This window comes from Oscarella lobularis, chromosome 5, assembly GCF_947507565.1.
Source record: "Oscarella lobularis chromosome 5, ooOscLobu1.1, whole genome shotgun sequence".
Classification (NCBI taxonomy): Eukaryota; Metazoa; Porifera; class Homoscleromorpha; order Homosclerophorida; family Oscarellidae; genus Oscarella; species Oscarella lobularis.
Window position 1 is genome coordinate 2994579 of NC_089179.1, and position 18142 is coordinate 3012720.

The 18142-nt window shown below is 44.3% G+C and overlaps 4 protein-coding genes and 2 long non-coding RNA genes across 23 annotated transcripts; 4 read left to right on the forward strand and 2 right to left on the reverse strand.

The window, feature by feature from the left end:
* Positions 1 to 1049: 1049 nt before the first annotated feature.
* Positions 1050 to 3432, forward strand: LOC136187716 (ankyrin repeat domain-containing protein 16-like). Its single transcript, XM_065975394.1, has 14 exons — positions 1050 to 1261; positions 1334 to 1465; positions 1513 to 1611; positions 1661 to 1765; positions 1816 to 1920; positions 1979 to 2074; positions 2122 to 2226; positions 2288 to 2410; positions 2461 to 2565; positions 2615 to 2722; positions 2771 to 2836; positions 2881 to 2916; positions 2972 to 3017; positions 3068 to 3432. Exons 1-14 carry the CDS (start codon positions 1064 to 1066, stop codon positions 3355 to 3357), a joined length of 1614 nt encoding a protein of 537 aa, XP_065831466.1. The 5' UTR covers positions 1050 to 1063; the 3' UTR covers positions 3358 to 3432.
* Positions 3433 to 3764: 332 nt separating this feature from the next.
* Positions 3765 to 11240, forward strand: LOC136187713 (hemicentin-1-like). 16 transcript variants are annotated; one of them, XM_065975386.1, is made up of 22 exons: positions 3765 to 3943; positions 4017 to 4076; positions 4140 to 4255; positions 4316 to 4399; positions 4455 to 4509; positions 4567 to 4644; positions 4703 to 4997; positions 5256 to 6092; positions 6150 to 6485; positions 6533 to 6630; positions 6682 to 7000; positions 7057 to 7481; positions 7530 to 7739; positions 7794 to 7932; positions 8028 to 8140; positions 8189 to 8447; positions 8495 to 9019; positions 9084 to 9135; positions 9206 to 9297; positions 9728 to 10021; positions 10074 to 10619; positions 10672 to 11240. In XM_065975386.1, the coding sequence occupies exons 7-12, from the start codon at positions 4886 to 4888 to the stop codon at positions 7098 to 7100; spliced, it is 1746 nt and encodes a 581-aa protein (XP_065831458.1). In that variant the 5' UTR covers positions 3765 to 3943; positions 4017 to 4076; positions 4140 to 4255; positions 4316 to 4399; positions 4455 to 4509; positions 4567 to 4644; positions 4703 to 4885; the 3' UTR covers positions 7101 to 7481; positions 7530 to 7739; positions 7794 to 7932; positions 8028 to 8140; positions 8189 to 8447; positions 8495 to 9019; positions 9084 to 9135; positions 9206 to 9297; positions 9728 to 10021; positions 10074 to 10619; positions 10672 to 11240. The 16 variants fall into 16 exon arrangements, with proteins under 16 accessions (XP_065831458.1, XP_065831460.1, XP_065831451.1 ...); XM_065975388.1 differs by having other exon boundaries at positions 8076 to 8140; XM_065975379.1 differs by having other exon boundaries at positions 7794 to 8140.
* LOC136187718 (uncharacterized) lies at positions 7026 to 9005 on the reverse strand. The gene is made up of 5 exons (XM_065975396.1): positions 8816 to 9005; positions 8651 to 8762; positions 8011 to 8601; positions 7634 to 7957; positions 7026 to 7577 (listed from the first exon to the last, which is right to left on the reverse strand). The coding sequence occupies exons 2-5, from the start codon at positions 8730 to 8732 to the stop codon at positions 7180 to 7182; spliced, it is 1395 nt and encodes a 464-aa protein (XP_065831468.1). The 5' UTR covers positions 8733 to 8762; positions 8816 to 9005; the 3' UTR covers positions 7026 to 7179.
* An 862-nt stretch (positions 11241 to 12102) lies between the features above and the next one.
* LOC136187725 (uncharacterized) lies at positions 12103 to 13609 on the forward strand. The gene is made up of 6 exons (XR_010669983.1): positions 12103 to 12235; positions 12295 to 12433; positions 12482 to 12539; positions 12687 to 13210; positions 13272 to 13407; positions 13471 to 13609. It is a non-coding gene; the product is annotated as an uncharacterized lncRNA (long non-coding RNA).
* A 45-nt stretch (positions 13610 to 13654) lies between these two features.
* LOC136187711 (platelet-derived growth factor receptor alpha-like) lies at positions 13655 to 16201 on the forward strand. 2 transcript variants are annotated; one of them, XM_065975373.1, is made up of 9 exons: positions 13655 to 13887; positions 13941 to 13997; positions 14061 to 14450; positions 14521 to 14805; positions 14971 to 15315; positions 15383 to 15561; positions 15621 to 15656; positions 15708 to 15902; positions 15958 to 16201. In XM_065975373.1, the coding sequence occupies exons 1-9, from the start codon at positions 13788 to 13790 to the stop codon at positions 16183 to 16185; spliced, it is 1815 nt and encodes a 604-aa protein (XP_065831445.1). In that variant the 5' UTR covers positions 13655 to 13787; the 3' UTR covers positions 16186 to 16201. The 2 variants fall into 2 exon arrangements, with proteins under 2 accessions (XP_065831445.1, XP_065831446.1); XM_065975374.1 differs by lacking the exon at positions 13941 to 13997.
* Positions 16004 to 18005, reverse strand: LOC136187724 (uncharacterized). Of its 2 annotated transcripts, XR_010669982.1 has the most exons (6): positions 16901 to 18005; positions 16768 to 16827; positions 16647 to 16709; positions 16450 to 16533; positions 16192 to 16394; positions 16004 to 16141 (listed from the first exon to the last, which is right to left on the reverse strand). It is a non-coding gene; the product is annotated as an uncharacterized lncRNA (long non-coding RNA). The 2 variants fall into 2 exon arrangements; XR_010669981.1 differs by having other exon boundaries at positions 16026 to 16394.
* Positions 18006 to 18142: the final 137 nt, after the last annotated feature.

Consider the following 18142-nt stretch of genomic DNA (forward strand, 5'->3'; position numbering starts at 1 on the left):
CAATGCTATCATTTCCTTCGGGCGTCGCATAGTAAAAGCTTCGATCGATCCGGATTAAAATTCCAGGATTTATCCAAATTCTTGCGCCTGCGCATCCAGTCGTGCGGCACAGGCGAATCGAAGTCAATGGAAGGATTACCAACGATTACGTCATAAATGTCCGTAGTTATATACTCGGGCGGATCGAACTTGCCCGGCCTTCCGGGATGATAGCGTTCGCCGTGACTAAGAATCCCCGTCGACGCGTCGGAGAACACGGTCAAATTATCTGGGCCCAACGGCTCGGAGTTCCCTATCAAGCGATTCCCTACGTTCACTTCGGTTGTATTGTGCAATGTGCATTGTAGGTCATGTTTGTGCAAATTTGCCTTCCTATGCACGCATCGAGAGATTCGGTTTTGTTTAGTTAAGAAAGTACTGAATGACTCTTTCCCACTTCGTTGGAACGTGCAGTCGACTAAATTCAGCTCTTTCGACAGCAACGTCTTAAATAATGATACGAGGCCGCTTCGAGGACTTTCGGCACCTAATCATTAGAAAACACTACGCTTGTACCTGCGGATTTCCGGATACTAAGTTGTTGGAGAATGAGTTGACGAGTTGAAAGTCATTGCGATTATTCATTGCATATCATTATGTCGCTGGATCTCGTGCACTGCATGTCATTGTAGGAATATTATTGTGTATTTAATATGAGGCTTTAGACTAACCCAGCTCATTGCGATGCGTCTTTTAGTTAGTTCACCATGCATATACTGTAGCTTCTCTTTTAGTTGCAGTTTCGTATTCGAGCAATCCTAAAAAAATAGAATCATCCCCGACTCCGTGCGAGGCAATTAATTTTCAAAGATCCTCTTGAATGATACCCCTCTCCATTTCTCCCCCCGGAAAACAGCTTGCCAGTGTTGACATCAATTAGTTGTTTTTACTCCTTTTCCTTTATTTCTTATTAGAATAGGCTTTTGTTTATTATAATACTTCTCTTTGTGCACTATTTCCTGTTTAGAGCCCTCCTTCATGATTTCGTAGCGCATGCGCACATCAGAAAATACTCGTTTCCGTGATGTGGTCTCCTCGCCGAAAGAAGCGAAAGAAGTCGTCTAACCGCTTGCAAAGTGACGCTGGCAAATCGAAAAGGGCGAACCTGTTGACATCCCCGTCTCGCTCTACCATCGATCGATTGAGAACGATAATCGAGGGGAAAGAATGGGACGAACTGAGGAATTTTCTTTCGACGGAAAAAGGATTTCGACCTGAGCAGGTGTGTAGAAGTCGCGATTTCCTTCAACGCTCCACAGTACACACCATCCTTTGTATTCTCCTTTCGTTGTAGTTCGGCAACTCTTTCTTATTGTTTCACTTCGTGGCGGGAAGACAGTTCGAGACGGAAGAAGAAGCGCATGAGTCGCTTAGCTATGCACTCGTTGGAAAAAATGAAGATAAGGAAATTGAAAAGCAATCATGGGTATGAATACGTTTTGGTATTGATAACATAATTGTGCGTGGATGCAGAGGAAACTCCGCCCACTTCACTGTGCGTGCAAGTGGGGAAATATTTTTGGCGTTGAATGGCTCGTCAGTCGCGGTGCAAATCTCAACGTGGAAGATGATGTATGACATGGAATTGGTTTCGTATGGTTTTACTAATCGCCCGTTTTAGAGAGGACATACGCCTTATTCTTGTGCCTGTGCAAGTTCCGTTGACACAATGAAGAAAATGCTCTGTCTGGAAAACCATGGCTACCGTTTGTTACCAGGAGATATTGTAACAGTATTGATGTCAGCACTCTGGCCAAACTCACTTTTTATTCATAGGTATGGGCAGCTGAAAATCGATTTTTGTCATCTGAAAAAGCGGACGAGATTTTTCGTTATCTTGTCAGTAAAAAGGGATTGAGCGTCAACGCTATTGAAGACAAGGTGATATAATAATGTGCTTTTGTTTGCTACATGTGCGATATTTTTGTAATTGATTAAGAACACTCCTCTACATATTGCCTGCTCGGATGGAGTCATTTTTGGAGTGAAATGGCTCGTGGAACACAAAGCTTCGGTTAATAATAGCTTCAACAAGGTTCGAAGATTCCACTTGTGATACTTTTATTCTTATTTCATCTTCAGTGGGGCGAAACGCCTTTTATGTGTGCATGTGGAAGTTCTATCGATCGTTTATTGAAAGTTCGCTACTTGACTGAAAATGGAGCTGACATTCGAGTGAAAGATCACGTGAGTTAGTTTGTTTATTTGCTACAAAGACAATCAAAAAATTACTGTCTTGTTTATTCAGGCTGGGAAGACGGCTTTTTCTCACGCCACCGATAGTTACTCAAAGGTTTCAGATGACGTGAAAGATGTCCTTCGATATCTCGTCATTGAGAAAGGCCTTGATATCAATTCCGTATATTATGAGGTTCCGCTTTTACAGTATCTCGCATTTTCATTCAGAAATTCTGTTTTTAGAAGGGAAGAACACCGTTGCTGAAAGCATGTAGTCATGATAGTACTTCTTTCGGCGTCATTCAGCAACTAATTGAATTAGGAGCTGACGTTTCTGCCAGAGATGAGGTTAATTATATTTCTCATTTCTACTCGTTCTTTATTCAAATATTTTTAGGACAAACGAAATGCCTTGCACCTGGCTGCAAGAAACTATTCAAAGGTAGACAAGTCAATTTTCAATCTATTGATAAAAGAAGGTGTCGACGTCACGTGTCAAGACAAGGTGAGGCTTTTTCATTCTAAATTTAAAAAGTATAAACGCAGACTTCAGAAAGGAAATGCGCCTCATCAGGTGACCAACGATGTTGAAATCAAAGCTCTCCTTCAAGAGCATTACGTAAGCTATCATTTTGATGTTCCCGTATGTAACTAGCGTTATAGGATGCCGCACTATCTTCTGGCCTCCAACAAGAAATGGTTCATTCAGATTACATAGAGGTTTAGTTTTTTCTCATTTACACTTTGCACTTAGAATACGGTTGCCTCAGCTGATCCTGTTGAAAAGAGTTGCAATTCCGGTATTCGTTCATTAGGAAATACAAATCTATTTATCGGTCTTTGGTTTTAGAGTCTTTTCCTTCTGACGATGCCTCGGTACCGGACAATTTAATGAGAACATACGCTGCCATTGCCGCATCAAAATGGGAAGAAATCGGTGTTTTGCTTGGCATTGCCTCGGGTGAATTCGAGGCGATTCGTAATTTTACTTCCTGCAACACCCTTCGTATGTACAAGGTGCTAGAGGCGTGGAAAAACCAAGCGGAAAGTCCATCGGTAGGCACGCTTCTAGCGCGTTTCAAGGAGGTTGGAATCAGTCGAAGAGCCATCAATGTGAAATTTGCAGAACTGTATGGGTAGAGATTGTTTTCAGTATTCTTATTTTTGTCAGTTTCAAGTTGGCTTTCCATACTAATTAGATTTTGACGCTTTTGATGAGACAGTTTGCCTACAAACTGCGACGCTAACGACGTGTTGGTAAGGAGATCGAGTGGGCATAGCTCAATTAATTATTGCCTAATTGAATACTCACCCAAAACTAAAGAACCTTGTTCTGTACGCATTCGTAATTCCAGCCAGCTGCTTCTTGATAGTTTCCCAACGAGCTCGCGCGCCCGATTCAAAATTAACCCATTCCAACAAACAAGAATCAAGAACTAGTTTATTATTTATTTTTTGCAGCATCTTACCATTGGACTCAATAAACGAAACAACGAGTCAATTTCAGATAGTAAACAAATTAATTAATCTTTTGATCTTTTGCAGATAAAGTTGCTTTGAAATGGTGGCGTCATACTGCGTCATACAACACGAGTCGCCTAGGAAACGCAGAGCGCGCGCTATTGTGCCGTGGGAGAAGATCTTCGTGACTCTTTAGCGAGAAGTCGAAGACCTACATTTGGCGGTAAAAAGCGTTGCTTCGCTACTTGGCAGGCATCAGTTGCTGGTAATGTTTCTATGACGCTGCCGAACCTCGTAAAAGCGTTCATTTCGCCTATTGGGGGTTTTTCTGACCTTAGAGCGACAGGATTTACGGCTGTTTGATATGTGAATTTGGCGTGAGACGCGTCTGATGCACTGTAAGAGAAAAGAGCGCGATTTTCTTAGAGAGGGGGCCCCCCATTTTGAGCAATTTGACTTAGGAATCGAAGACCGTTGCACCAAAGGAACGGCTACGGTGGCTAGTTCGTTGAGTTTGCATAGATGTGAGAAAGACGACGAGAACGAGGATACTTTACTTGAAATAATATCAATTTTGGTGTAGTTGTGATAAACGTTTTCTAATAGACACAGTGCACATAATATAACGCTCTCTTAGCTTTCTGGCTGTTACGGAAGCTTCTTCTCAAGCGATTCAAGTACGACAGAATATGTTGAAAGAGGCAGTTTTGGAAATGCAGTTGTAAGTGGGACTCTATCGAGTCTAAGACTTTAGAGAGATTATAGACCCGTTCCAGTGCAGCCTTCATTTGATTTCGATAACTGCATTTGGTTTCCTCTTGGCCCACTGAAGTAGGAATTATTTTTTTCTACATCTCATAACCCGACCCACATTAAGCTTTGCTTTAGGTCAGAAACGAAGAACGGTATCACTTAATCTTTCACGTGCGTTTGGTGACCCTGAAATTTATGTTCACCTCTAATTATGTATGACTATTGCATGAGCTTCATCGCGCCTATCTGCCTACCTCTTTTTGTGAAGTAGCTTCTGAGGGGTTTTGAAAGAAGCACCGTGGAAGCAATCACAAACAAATCGAAATAACACGTGAGCTATCGCGTGAGTTAGTAGGAGTCACAGTCGAACGGTAGTAGCCGAAACGACGCGAGACGTTGAGAGTGACCAGACGAACTGAGCTGCACTTTTACGCCGCTGTTTCTCTCACTCTCAATGGATGCTACACCTGAGATGGGTTTCAGTGTGAAATTTTTTCCTGGGACATGGCCGTCTTCTGTACGCCTCATTGCTTCTTTTTTCATCTTTACTTTCTTCTGTTCTACTGGTAAGGAAATAGCAGGAACAGACGGCGCTGTCGCGATTTCCGCTTTCAGTTCCGGCGAGTTTACTGGCCTTACTACCAGTGATTTCCTTGTCTACTTTATCCGTAGCTGTACAGCGAAGCTATCTCCTGCTATGCTAGCGTCTGTAGATAGCGTTAAGAGCGATAGTTTTGGCTAGAAAGGGTCATGCGTGGGTGTAGATTCACTACAAAGGGTTTTTGTGGGTCGCGTTTGAGCTGTTGTTTTCGTTGTCTTTTTAGTTTGCTCCGATGTCGTTGCAGTTGAAGTTTACAGAGAATCGGTTGCGAGGCTGGAGTGCCCTCACTCAAGTCGACAAATCACTTGGAAAAAGCTTTTGCCACGTCATCGTTCCATAGTCTTATCATCGACAGGGAATGCAAGACTTCAGACTGTGGGAGCTCTTCTTCTTATATCACCGGTTTCGATTGACGATGCAGGACACTATGTGTGCAAAGGCAGTTCGGGCGCGGCGACAACGTTCGTTGTCACGGTCCTTGAACCCAGACTCGAAGTCGTCTCTGACTCCGTCAAGGCGATCGTCGGTCAAGACGAAACGACTTTGACGTGCACTCTCTACGGCAACGACGCGTATTTTACGTGGAACGTCCATGGCAACGAGCGGCACATCGTTTCTCACGATCGATTTACGAATCACGTAGTGGTGGTGGAGTTGCGGAAGCGATACGTTTATTCGTTGAGAATAACGAACGTGCGTTTGGATGACGCCGGAAAATACGTGTGCACGGCTCATCTATATGACGACGTTAAATTGAGTCGTGAGATCTCGTTACACGTGGGTCGTCCTCCTAGAATAAATCGTTCATATGAGAATACTTTGTCTGTGGAAATTGGAAGTGATCTTAATCTCTTTTGTAATATTAGCACTTCGAAGGAGTTTTACTATGTGAAGTGGTTAAAAGACGGAAAGAGCGTGTTGGACAGTACGAGCTCTCCGCTGGCGGACCGATTCCCGTTGTTGATAGAGAATGCGATGGCCGAGTCTTCAGGAAATTACACGTGCTACGCAGAAAACAAATTTGGTTCGGACCAAGTTACGTTTGACGTTCACGTGGCAGGTTAGGAGGAATTCCACTCTTTCCACTCTTTCTATACTGTACACGTAATCTCTGAAGGTGCACCAATGGAGCCTAGGAACGTCTCTATTCAATTTGACTGTTTTCACGATGGAGATGGGGAATTAGTTGTCGCTTGGCTTGCACCGAATGTTCACCCTAATTATTTTTCTCCTGACAGATACGTTGTCAATATTATGTCTTACAATGTCAGCGCTTCCAATAGAGAGGCGTGTCAATTAGACACTTTCAGCGTCAATGCGACGTCTCTCTGGCAGGAGTTTCGGCGAGAGTGTCGCGCTCATGTTGTGTACATGGCTGAAGTGCAATCTGTGTTTACCGCAGCGAATCTGCGCAGTCGTTTCACCAGAGCGACGAATGCTTCTAAAACTCAAAGTGGGGTATACCGTTTAATATTCGTGAATATATTCTTGTGTTTTCAGATTTTTCAACGACTACTTTACGCAACTGGCTCCTTTCAGTCGATGGTCCTTTTGTTCAGCTCGTTCTCTACCAGCCCAGGTTAACGTGCTGTCGTCAGGTAACTATGACAATGGAGTTGTCTTCGTGGCTAAAATTCGTTTGTGGTTAGAAGCGTGGTACTTCTTTATCCGATCTTGTGACGATGCTAAAGAGTCGTCTTAGACTGGTTAGTGGCTTTTCTGCGGGACATTACAGGCTGGTAGTAGGCGGGACCTCTCGCCGAGCTCTTAGTCTGGTGTTTCAAGCCGCTTTTCGCAATTTCGCTAGCGTATCTGAAATTGCCCGTGTTTTGACGCGTTTTAATCACTGGCTGCCTGTGAGAGATGGGCGAGTGAATATTGGGAAGTGCTCTTTTCTTGTGGATCAATACTGTAACAGCGTTCACTGGGATGGCTTTACCGAGATTTGCTCTTACGGCTTTATTAAGGGTGCGTCTTCTCGTGTTATCGTGTAGAACATTTTTTATTTTGTGTGTTCTTTACAGGGTTGAAGTGCAGGAATATGTATAAATATTTTCCGCGAAGCTAAAAATTCGATGTCTAGGCGATGTAAACAATACATGCACGGTACATAATATACTGTATATACGTACAAAAGCAGTTGACGCCTAGCCTTGCAGCTCCATTAATTCGTTGTTTGATTTAGATTGCATAGCAGTTTCGTTTTTTTCTTGCAGCATGTCGTATGTTTCCACTCTTTGGCCTTCCCTATTCCGCGCGATCATTTCTCGGGGCGCCCTGTTACGAGGACGGGCGACTTTAACCTCGCGCTGCCTGTTTTCATTTTCACTCTCGCTAGAATGACCGTCGGTGGATTTTTTTTCTTTTTTTTTCATTTGTCTTTGCTTGTAGGAGCAAGTGAAAAAGACAAAAGTGGCTAAAACTGGAAGAAGAAGAAAAATCAACCACCGTAATTGATGGCCTTTGTTTTCTTTCGTTGTAGATTCTGTTGTTCCAGAATCTTCGTCTTTCGGAACGATCACAGTGGTTGTGGATTCGTTGACCTCTAACAAAATAATCATGTTCTAATAATGCTATTGTCTTAATCACCATTTGTGTTACCAGATTGGCAAGTTTCGCGGTTCCAGAATTTGAAAGACATCAATTTTTCTTCGCTGAGTCCGTTTTTGTTTTTCGCTCGCACTGTGCATGTCACTTCTTGGCAAAGGTGAGAGTGTGTCATAACATTTTCGATTTCTTTCCTAACGACAACTTTTGGCAGAAAGCACGTTAGGTTTCTGCAGCTGCTTGGAATTTCGATCACAGGAAAATTCCTTTTTGGAACGTGGCAGTAAAGCCGTATTTCTGTTGTGGGCGAATAATTATCGCGGATTTCAAGCTCGAGGCCCTCTTTTCCAAAAGTAAGATTAAGAAGCTCCGGCTTATCTATTGAAATCATTATTACCTCGTGTATGCAGTATGCCACTTATAGTAATAACCTGATACTTTGACATAGAACATTTTCAGCGTGGACACTTCTGCCGCTGTATTGACTCTTTTACAGTGGTACTCGCCTGCGTCGTCAAAGGCAACATTTTTAAGGGTTAATTGAAAGCAGTAACTCGTGCAGTTAAGACGTATTTCTCCCTTATACCATATTACCGGTGAGTTGTTCAGATAGCCCGAGCAGGTCAAATTGACCGTCTTGTTCAACTGCAAGTCAATTTCCTCCACATCTGGTTTCTGTAGAACTTCGAGCTTTATTGTTGCGCTAAGAGAGTGATTGGCTAGCACGACGTTTAGGACGCATGTGTAATTTCCGGCGTCTTCTTTCTGAACTCGATAAAATCTAAGCTTGACGGTGCCTGCTATGCAGGATGCAGTGCGAAACTGTCGCTGGAAGAGTTCGTTTTTGTCTTTGAAGCAGCGATAAGAGGTAATGATAGTCCGTGTTTGTCCCATGACGCTATAAGTGTTTGTTAGGCGAAAGACCATCTCTATTGCTTCGTTCTCTAGAGCTGGACCAATCACTTCCGCCTTCGTAATGGATTGCCGTTTAAAAGAGAAGAGCCTTGTTTGACTGTCAACCTCTAAATTTGCGTTTTTACAGTTTGTCTTTGAAGGAAACGAGTTCTATACCTTTTTGCCCGCATCTAATTATTTCTCCTAGACTACCTAGGCTGAAAAGAGTTGCAGCGCAGAGTAGGGACGAAACGAACATGGTGATTACAGGCGGTGTCGTCGTTTTTAGCTGTCATGAAGGGGAGACTACGTCGTTTATCATATGAAATTCTCTATATTCACCTTTGTAGTGCTTCAATTCTTCGGGGAATTTTCCCCGAACGATGGAGCGAACCGCTTGAGCACGGGCTTAGGATTTCTTTCGGCTCTTACGGCAAAGCCAAATGTAATTCTCAGCAGTTTGAGTACTATTCTGGGTTGCTTTAGTGCCAATTCTCGTGCATTTGTTGGAAGCTGCGCTGCGCAAAGATATGCTCACATGATACGGTGACCTCCAACGCAAAACGCAACTCCGTACATGTGAGCTAGCCTCCTCCCTCCCTATATATAGAGCTTCTGTTTCACATCTTGGCCACAGTTGAATCATCGCTTTTCTGAGACAGGTAGGTACCAGGCGGAGTGTTGAAAAGACTGCATGTGTCGATACAGCATAAGAAATCCGCTTTTTCGTAGACCTGGAATGCTTCATATTGGAAAGAGAAAGAAGAGCTGTTTCTTTTTTTTTCTGGGAATCTACCTCGGCTTCTACGAAGCTTTGGGTGCAGGTAGGAAAAGAATAGGCACATTGAGATCCTATCGCTCTAAAAAATGAAGCACTTTGTAAAAATAGCTCATGATTCATAGTATTGGACAGCAGCTATATGTCGTGTAGCCATCTTTCTTCAAACTAGTTAGTATTTCTAACTCTGTTTAACATTGAAGAAATTAGTCTCTTACGTCGAAAGGAAACGTCGAGTCCGTTAATTCAGGCACGCCCCCTTTTTCATAGAATGCGGAAATCTTTTATGATGCCATTACCCCTTTCGGTCTTAAAAATACACTTGGCTGTCTTTCTTGTTGTAGGGTCCTGCCTTTTTCTCATTAGCTGCATGTTACTTCTACTAGATCCGATTCAACGTTATTTACAGTGCACGTGATCCTAACAACACACTATATGGACTTGAGAAACTTTTTAAATGACTCTTTTCTGTGTAGTACCTGGCTTTTTGCCAAAGCCTAAGACAACAACTGTTGAAATTTATGAAGGTCAAGCCCTTGAGCGCTACTGTTACTTTGGTGCAAAGTTGCGCCCGTCTTTGGACGCGGGCTGGCGCTTTGTCCCATCTAAGCATCTCGCAGAGTCGGAGAGAGGGATTAGGATCAAGATTTCTGTCATTCCTCGTTTTGTCATTCTTCAGATACCTTCAATTGAAAAACAAGATGAGGGAATTTGGGAATGTGTCAATAACAACAGAAGAATCGTGCACAGACTAAAACTTGTTGTAAGAGGTGCGTATAACTCAAATGCCTAAACTGGTTCATTTTATAAAGTGTTTTCTAGACACTCCGCTAATTCGATTGACTTTGGATAGGTCAACTGGAGTAGTTGGCGGATCCGCAAAGTTTAGTTGTTTCTTTGACGCCGACATCGAAATGTACATGTTTTGGTTTCATAATGGCAAAGTGGTTCACGCTAGCCTAAAGTACATTGTTCGATCGCATAAGAACGGTATGACGTTGAGAATCACATCATTGGAGAAGAGCGACAAAGGAACCGTTTCATGCCGAGCTATTACAGACAGATTTAATTCTACAAGTGTTAGGGCAACTCGTGTGCTTCAAGTCGAATCTTCTCCCTCAGTTTCCGTGAGTCCAATGAGAGTGACAACCTACATTGGTGCTAAGGTAACATTTTTTTGCAACGTTTCGGGTGATCCTAAACCAAACATAACCTGGTTTCAAATGTGCAATGGGTCTAATGTAGTCCTCAGTATGAAGCAAGAGCTTACTTTGCTTCACGTTTTGAAAAGCAGTTGTGAAAGGTACACTTGTATTGCACAAAACATCCATGGTGTGCGAAGGGAGGCAGTTAGGCTAAAAGTTAAAGGTGAGTAGTTTTTCGCGATAGCAGTGAATATCAAATGTAGCTGTTTCTATAGAGCATGCACTAAAGATTGAAAACGTTTATGGCTCAACTTTATTTCTTCCTTGTCCTTCAAGTAGAGGAAAGCCGCTACCTGAGGAACGGATGAATTGGTATAAAAGTGGCGATAATTCTAGTTTTAGTGAAAAGCACTACAAAGTGGTATCTTCTCTCAAAAGAGGCTTTGGCATTGTGATAAAAAATGTGACGGAAGCTGATAGCGGAATATATAAGTGTATTTGGAGAGGATACACAAACAACGCAGTATCTCAGAAAACCTTCATTGTAAGGGTCCCGAGTGAGAAACCTGACAAGCCGAAGGTGATGATTTTCAATTCATCGGATATCGCTCACGAGTCTGTTAGCCAAGGAAATGCTTCTCTCAACAACTCAGATTTCAAAACCGTTTTTGACATGGATCTTCCTGGTGGTTCAATCAATAACGCTGACGGCATTCGTTCAAGTCCTATTATTACCTTTGTTATCTCGTTTCTGATTTTCAAGAGTTTGTTTTTGATGATAAATTTCTGAGCTTTTCATTGTTAACATAACTTTTGTATGCCGAAACCAAAGTTGCCGAATTGGAACGCGCGCTCTTTAATCCGGGCATTCTTTCGTTTCAAAACTTCGCGATTCTGGCTCTATCGTCTTCTCTTCAAGCGCCTCAACCGTCCTTACCGCTACATCCTGGCATATGAAAAGAGTTTTCCTTTCTCTTTGGTGGTGAGCTCTTCTTGTTTACGCACAGTCGACCGTCTTCGAAGTTCCTATCTATGGCTCCCGGCCTTGCTGGACACATGCGATCTTCGATATCGTTTCCAACTTTTCAAGAGCAAGATAGATAGAGGCGCGTGGAAAGAGGCTCGCTTTTATTTGTTCGTAAGGCCTCTTTCTAACACAGGGTGTCTGGAGGATTAGCCTTGAGCTGAAGACAATCCCTGTATAAATAAATATCTCACTCACTCACTCACTCACTCACACTCTCGTAGTTCATGCAGTAGAGGTAGAGCACGGATATCTATTCGGGGGCAGAGTCTTTAGTGAAGTGTATGTCGGAACATTTTTATAAAATTTATGCTATATTCGTCCCGCGTCGCTAAAACATTTTGCAGAGATGAGGAATTCTTGATTTCTAAAGCCGACTTTCTTTTAGAGCGAGAGCCAATCACTCTACGTTTGTGCATATCAGCACTATCATTTCGCGTTGATCGAGATGCTATTACGGCAACCTCTAATTAATTAAGTCTTCAACACTGCAAGTACAGTACTTCAGGGTCTTTAGGATGCACTTACCCTACCTTTCCGACTTCGAAGTACTAAATTTCTTATCATTTAGCCACGAAACGCGAGCGTGGGAGCCGTATAGAAAGATTCAAACGAAAACGGGACCTCGGTTGTTTTTCGCCTAACGCTGCTCCGGGACTTGAATTCTTTCAAAACAAACATACACCCCTAACCCTAACATTCCATCCAACCGCGCCGCTCCGGTCACTGCGGATCTTCCAGCGAACAAGTTTGCCCTGAAATTCGAACACTGTTGCGTCACGTTTTTCGCCACCTAAGTTTTCCTAAACAATGAGGTACATGTCTCATCGCGTCTAGCTTTGGCATGAAGGAACATTAAACGTGCCGAACTTAGGTGGCACTCCTTCTTCGGCTTACGACTGTCACCGCTTTCGTTTCTCGGCGTCTCCGTTGCTTTCATTCTTGTCGTTTCGCCGTCTCGCGGGCACGATTCGCTCCAAAATGGAACGCTTCCTCTGGCGACATCGGAGGAAGTGAGACCCGCGCCGCAATGTTTGTGTTAATTAACAGACTTTGTTTAGACGAACGCGTCCGCCTCTTGTGAGTTGCGCGCTCTTCCTACCAACAGTCTGTTGCAAGGTGAGAGATTGCACGTGGATGTTGCAGCGTTTTGCATGGGAAAATAAAAACTTTTATCAGTCTCTGCTTTCGTATGGCGCGAGCGCGGCTGCCTGCGTCGTCTCATCAGCGCCGAATTTGTTTAATTACTCGTGTCTCGCGTTATAGGGGTGAACAACGATGCGACGTCGATTTCTCAATTGATAGCCGTTGTGCACGTCGTCGGCGCGTTTTCTATCTTTGTATTGTCTATTATTGCACTTTCCGTTGTTTACGTTTATTGCGCGAAGGATCGCTACTCGGGCAGTCGTCGTTCCGTTGACGTTCCATTGAACGAAAGTCGACATGTCGCTTTTTCAATGAATTGTTTTCGATTTCTCATCGTCGTTGCGGTCGCCATTGCAAAAGCTAAAGGAAGCTATTATCCATTGAATTTCCCCTGTCCGCAGTGTTCAGGTACCGCAAAATCTGTTTGGCATTTCATGCGCTCCCATGGTTTCTAATAATTCGTACGACTTTTATGGCACTGAGTGGAATAATGGCTGCAGTTTCGAGAGCCTTGTCAGCATTGGCAGTTCTCACGAACAGGCTTTCGTATTTTCTCTCCTCGTGGACTTACATACCGATATTTGGATTGGCTTGACGCGAGGAAACGCTGATCAGTTCTACTGGGTCAATAGAGCTCAAGTAACGTGCGTGTACAGTAGCTGTAGTTACGCGGTGAATACGGTAATAAAGCGTACGTGCATGCAGGTATGTTTTGTGGGCTGGCGGAGAACCGAGTTCTAACCGTCATCGTAAGTGCGCTGCGATCGAGTCTAGCACCGGCTACTGGAAGACAGTTGACTGCTATGACTTCAAATTAAAAGACTATGCAAAAAAGCTCTCGGTAAGCTATAGCTGTTTCACGTTCTTCAAATAGTTAATACCCTGTTGCCGTTTTGCTTTCTAGTTGATTTTAGCAACAGAGTGCGCCGACACAAAGCGCCTTTTTATGATCGGTGCCGAAAGAATGAGCTTTACTTTAACGACGCCTCCTATTATTTGTCTAACGACACGCAATCGCGAGCAGTCGCAGAACAAAAGTGCAAAAGCCGCGGGGCTCAGCTCGTTTCAATACGAAGCATTCACGAGAATGCATTTGTTGGAAAGGAAACGTCAGCGATCGCGAGACCGATATATTGGATTGGGTTGGCTAACAGCAAATCGTCGAGTGCGTGGCTTGACGGCTCACCCGTCTCTTTCACCCGATGGGCCAAGTATGAGCCAATGTATCAGAACGGTGAATGCGTTGCATTTGGATTTGACGGACGTGACTTCACTTGGTCTGTTGCCAATTGCGCTATCAAAGTTGGATACATCTGCAAAAGTGCGTTTGCTAGCGGTTCCCTAGTAAGATTTTGTCAAGTAATTTTGTCTTAGGAGTTCGAAAGGGCTCAAGTGCTCTAACTGCTCTTAGCCCTTCTTTAGAGCCTTACGGTAGTGTCTAACGTCTATAACATGGATCTCTAATAATTACTTTAATTTCCTAATTTTTCTTAGACTACTTATGTCCGTGGGATTGGGAGCTGATTGGAAACCGGTGCTTCAAACGAATTGACAATTTGAAGACGTGGCGGGAGTCGTTGGCTAACTGCCAAGGCTTACGCAATGGCTCTCTTGCCAGCATCCATTCTATTAAAGAACAGCGCGATTTTTCTGAACTTTTCGGCGCAGACGAGACTTGGATTGGCCTAAATGACATTGACAACGAAGGCTTATACGTTTGGGCTGATGGTTCTTCCGTTGCTTTTTCGAATTGGAGGACAGAAAGAAAAAGGAGTTTTTTCATGAACATTTCGAACAGCTGTGTCGCTGCAAAAAGCGGTTCTTGGAACGCAAGGAATTGTGTGAGGAAGATGCAAAGTGTGTGCGTAGCGCGAGCAGTTTGGGGTAAGAGAAGGCTGTATTATATTATATAACGTTACTTATCATTGTTACTATAGCGCACTTGTCCTTTTAGATTTTGATGAGTGTGAATTACCGTCTACTTGTCATTTATTGGCAGTTTGCTACAATTTAATTGGATCGTACCAGTGCAGGTGCATGAACGGGTTCTTTGGTGATGGACTCAACTGCGCAGATTTGGATGAGTGTAGCAGGAAGGAGGCGAACAATTGTCATGACTACGCAACGTGCCATAATACTTTTGGATCGTACCAGTGCAGGTGCATGAACGGGTTCTTTGGTGATGGACTCAACTGCACAGATTTGGATGAGTGTAGCAGGAACGGAACACATTGTCAAGGTAGGAGTATAATATACCTTCTATTCTACTCCTGCATGGTCAAGGTAGAAACAATAATCTTGTTCATTGGTAAAAGCGCGCGTGCTCGTCCCTAATTAATTAAACGCTGTTTGAGTTGCGATGCATTGCATTTAGGCGTTCTTATCGTTTCTCTCTGTCTTGCAGATTCGCAGATTTCACAACTTGCTATCATTTTGTCTGTCGTTGTCTCCTTTGCCTTTCCTATCATCATTGCTGTGGCTGTCTACGTCCGCTGCCGCAGTGATAGACGTCGCTTTGCTGATCCTCTGAGTTTGCCTGATTCCGAATCCTTCAAGAGACTCGATGAATGGGAAATCAATCACGACGACATGTATCTTCTGGAGAAAATTGGCGAAGGTTTTTTCGGCGTCGTCCATAAAGCACAGCTCTTGCATAGGCCGACATCGCTTTGTAAGACCGTGCGTCATCCAAACAGTGGCAGAGACGGGACTGAAAAGAATTCCTTCGTTGCATGTAAAATGCTTAAGGGTAAGGGTGCAGATATACCTGGCATAGCCTGCGTCATTTGATTTTTTTTCTTCTCGTTACTTTTCAGGGAGGCATCAACTAGAGGACGATTTTCTGAAAGAAATCAATCTTATGAAGGGAATCGGTCGGCATCAACATATTATCAACATGCTTGCGTGCATAGCGAAAAGCCAGCCGTTGTGCTTGATTGTGGAATACTGCTGTCACGGCGATCTACTTAACTTCCTTAGGAGAGGAAGACACGCGGTATGTTTAAACGTAATCGGGTGCGTTTTTTAATTAATACACTTAATATCTCGTTCCAGTTGGATCAAAGTCACTCTATAGTCGTGGACTTGGAGGCAGGAGCCCAAGCTTTTTATGAGCAAAGTATCATGATTGTTTTTTTCTAGCTGTCTTCCAATTCTGAAGAACGGAAACAGAACGAGGAGACGGAAATTGAGCAGGAGAGGAGCACAGACAACGCCAAGGTTGTCCAGAAGGATAATTGTGAGGAAAAAGTTGAAAGTCAAAATAATGAGAATATCGCGTTGACGTTTACGACTTCCGATCTTCTATCATTTGCCTGGCAAATTGCATCGGGAATGGTACGTGCAAGCTGGGTATTCTTATCTGAAGGTAAAGCAATTTTTTGTCCGGTAGGATTATCTGAGTGGAGTGGGGCTAGTTCATCGCAGCTCAGTTCGTCCGGTCACTCTCAACGCCTCGCGTCGTTTCGGCTACTACTGTTCGACTGTGACTCCTACTAACTCACGCGACAGCTCACGTGTTATTTCGATTTGTTTGCGATTGCTTCCACGGTGCTTCTTTCAAAACCCCTTAGAAGCTACTTCACAAAAACAGATAGGCGCGATGAAGCTCATGCAATAGCCATACATAATTAGAGGTGAACATAAATTTCAGGGTCACCAAATGCACGTGTAAGATTAAGTGATACCGTTCTTCGTTTCTGGCCTAAAGCAAAGCTTAAGGCAGAGTGGGTCGGGTCATGAGATGTAGATAAAAATAATTCCTACTTCAGTGGGCCCCTTCGACAAGAGGAAACCCAATGCAGTCACCGAAATCAAATGAAGGCTGCACTGAAACGGGTCTATAATCACTCTAAAGTCTTAGACTCAATAGGGTCCCACTTACAACTGCGTTTCCAAAACTGCCTCTTTCAACATATTCTGTCGTACTTGAATCACTTGAGAAGAGGCTTCCGTAACAGCCAGAAAGCTAAGAGAGCGTTACATTATGTGCACTGTGTCTATTAGAAAACGTTTATCACAACTACACCAAAATTGATATTATTTCAAGTAAAGTATCCTCGTTCTCGTTGTCTTTCTCACCTCTATGCAAACTCAACGAACTAGCCACCGTAGCCGTTCCTTTGGTGCAACGGTCTTCGATTCCTAAGTCAAATTGCTCAAAATGGGGGCCCCCCTCTAAGAAAATGCTCTTTTCTCTTACAGTGCATCAGACGCGTCTCACGCCAAATTCACATATCAAACAGCCGTAGATCCTGTCGCTCTAAGGTCACAAAAACCCCCAATAGGCGAAATGAACGCTTTTACGAGGTTCGGCAGCGTCATAGAAACATTACCAGCAACTGATGCCTGCCAAGTGTGACGGTAGTGCGCTAACCCTAGCTAATTGGGGCCTAATAGATCATTCATCCTCTCACGATACATGGTGACAGGATGGGTCACTTGCGCTCTCCTATGCGCGCCTCGCCGTCGCTCTACGACGCAAGAGCATCTCCTATACTCGCCTCGCCGTCGTGCTACGACGCAAGAGTACCTCCTCTACTCACCTCGCCGTCGTGCTACGACGCAAGAGTACCTACTGCGCTTTCCTCGCCGTCGCTCTACGACGCAAGCCTACTTTCTGCTCTCTCCTCGCCGTCGCTCTACGACGCAATCCCACCTACTGCAACGCCATCGTCCGTCTCTCGCGCTTCTCCTCGATTTTCGTCGTCTCGCTTGAGCGACGACGCACGCTTGCCTTCTTTTCTGCCTTCTTCTACGTCTTCTTCTCTGCCTTCTTCTACGTTCTCTTCTTTTCTGCCTTCTTCTCTGCCTTCTTCGCCGTCCGCATCGCCAATCTTACCTTCTTCTACGCCTTCTTCTATGTCTTCTTCGCCGTCCGCATCGCCGTCTGCTCGTCCGCTCGTTTTCACCTTACCACCGTCTGCCTGTCTGCTCTCTTTCACTTCGCGACCTCCCACGTCGTCTCTCTCTCACTCATCTATGCTCTCTACGCCGTCGCGCTCACGTAAAGACTCTCACCTATCTTCGTCGACCGTTTCGCTGCTCCGACTTCGCCGCGCGTCCTCGATCGTGCGGCCGACCAGCGTCCCTCTGCCGGCGAGTTCAAAGGCCGCAGCGCTGATACCATCGCAGACGCCTGGCAACCGTTGCGCCAAGCGTGGGACGCGTACGCGTTCACTACTCTCGTTACGCACCTGTCCGACATTTATCTCACGGATCTGCCGCCCATCGCCCGAAGAAAGATGCACTACTCCGCTGTACTCCGACGCTTTTTCTCCTGACCATCCACGTGCGCAGTGTTGAACTCTTAACTCTTCTTTGTGTTGTCTGTGTAGTCTACTTTTTTTTTGTTTTGTTTTGTTTGAAGAAGGGGGGATGTGACGGTAGTGCGCTAACCCTAGCTAATTGGGGCCTAATAGATCATTCATCCTCTCACGATACACCAAGTAGCGAAGCAACGCTTTTTACCGCCAAATGTAGGTCTTCGACTTCTCGCTAAAGAGTCACGAAGATCTTTCCCACGGCACAATAGCGCGCGCTCTGCGTTTCCTAGGCGACTCGTGTTGTATGACGCA

Coding starts and splice junctions, on each gene's coding strand:
- LOC136187716 (XM_065975394.1), top strand. CDS start 1,064: ATGTGGTCTCCTCGCCGAAAGAAGCGAAAGAAGTCGTCTAACCGCTTG. Junction 1,466..1,512: donor AAATTGAAAAGCAATCATGG/GTATGAATACGT, acceptor GCGTGGATGCAG/AGGAAACTCCGCCCACTTCA. Junction 2,837..2,880: donor CTCTCCTTCAAGAGCATTAC/GTAAGCTATCAT, acceptor CTAGCGTTATAG/GATGCCGCACTATCTTCTGG.
- LOC136187713 (XM_065975389.1), top strand. CDS start 4,886: ATGGATGCTACACCTGAGATGGGTTTCAGTGTGAAATTTTTTCCTGGG. Junction 4,998..5,255: donor TACTTTCTTCTGTTCTACTG/GTAAGGAAATAG, acceptor TTGTCTTTTTAG/TTTGCTCCGATGTCGTTGCA. Junction 7,001..7,056: donor CTCTTACGGCTTTATTAAGG/GTGCGTCTTCTC, acceptor TGTTCTTTACAG/GGTTGAAGTGCAGGAATATG.
- LOC136187718 (XM_065975396.1), bottom strand. CDS start 8,732: ATGTTCGTTTCGTCCCTACTCTGCGCTGCAACTCTTTTCAGCCTAGGT. Junction 8,602..8,650: donor AATTAGATGCGGGCAAAAAG/GTATAGAACTCG, acceptor ACGCAAATTTAG/AGGTTGACAGTCAAACAAGG. Junction 7,958..8,010: donor GTTCTATGTCAAAGTATCAG/GTTATTACTATA, acceptor TGATTTCAATAG/ATAAGCCGGAGCTTCTTAAT.
- LOC136187711 (XM_065975373.1), top strand. CDS start 13,788: ATGTATCAGAACGGTGAATGCGTTGCATTTGGATTTGACGGACGTGAC. Junction 13,888..13,940: donor AGTTGGATACATCTGCAAAA/GTGCGTTTGCTA, acceptor ATTTTGTCTTAG/GAGTTCGAAAGGGCTCAAGT. Junction 15,562..15,620: donor TTAGGAGAGGAAGACACGCG/GTATGTTTAAAC, acceptor ATCTCGTTCCAG/TTGGATCAAAGTCACTCTAT.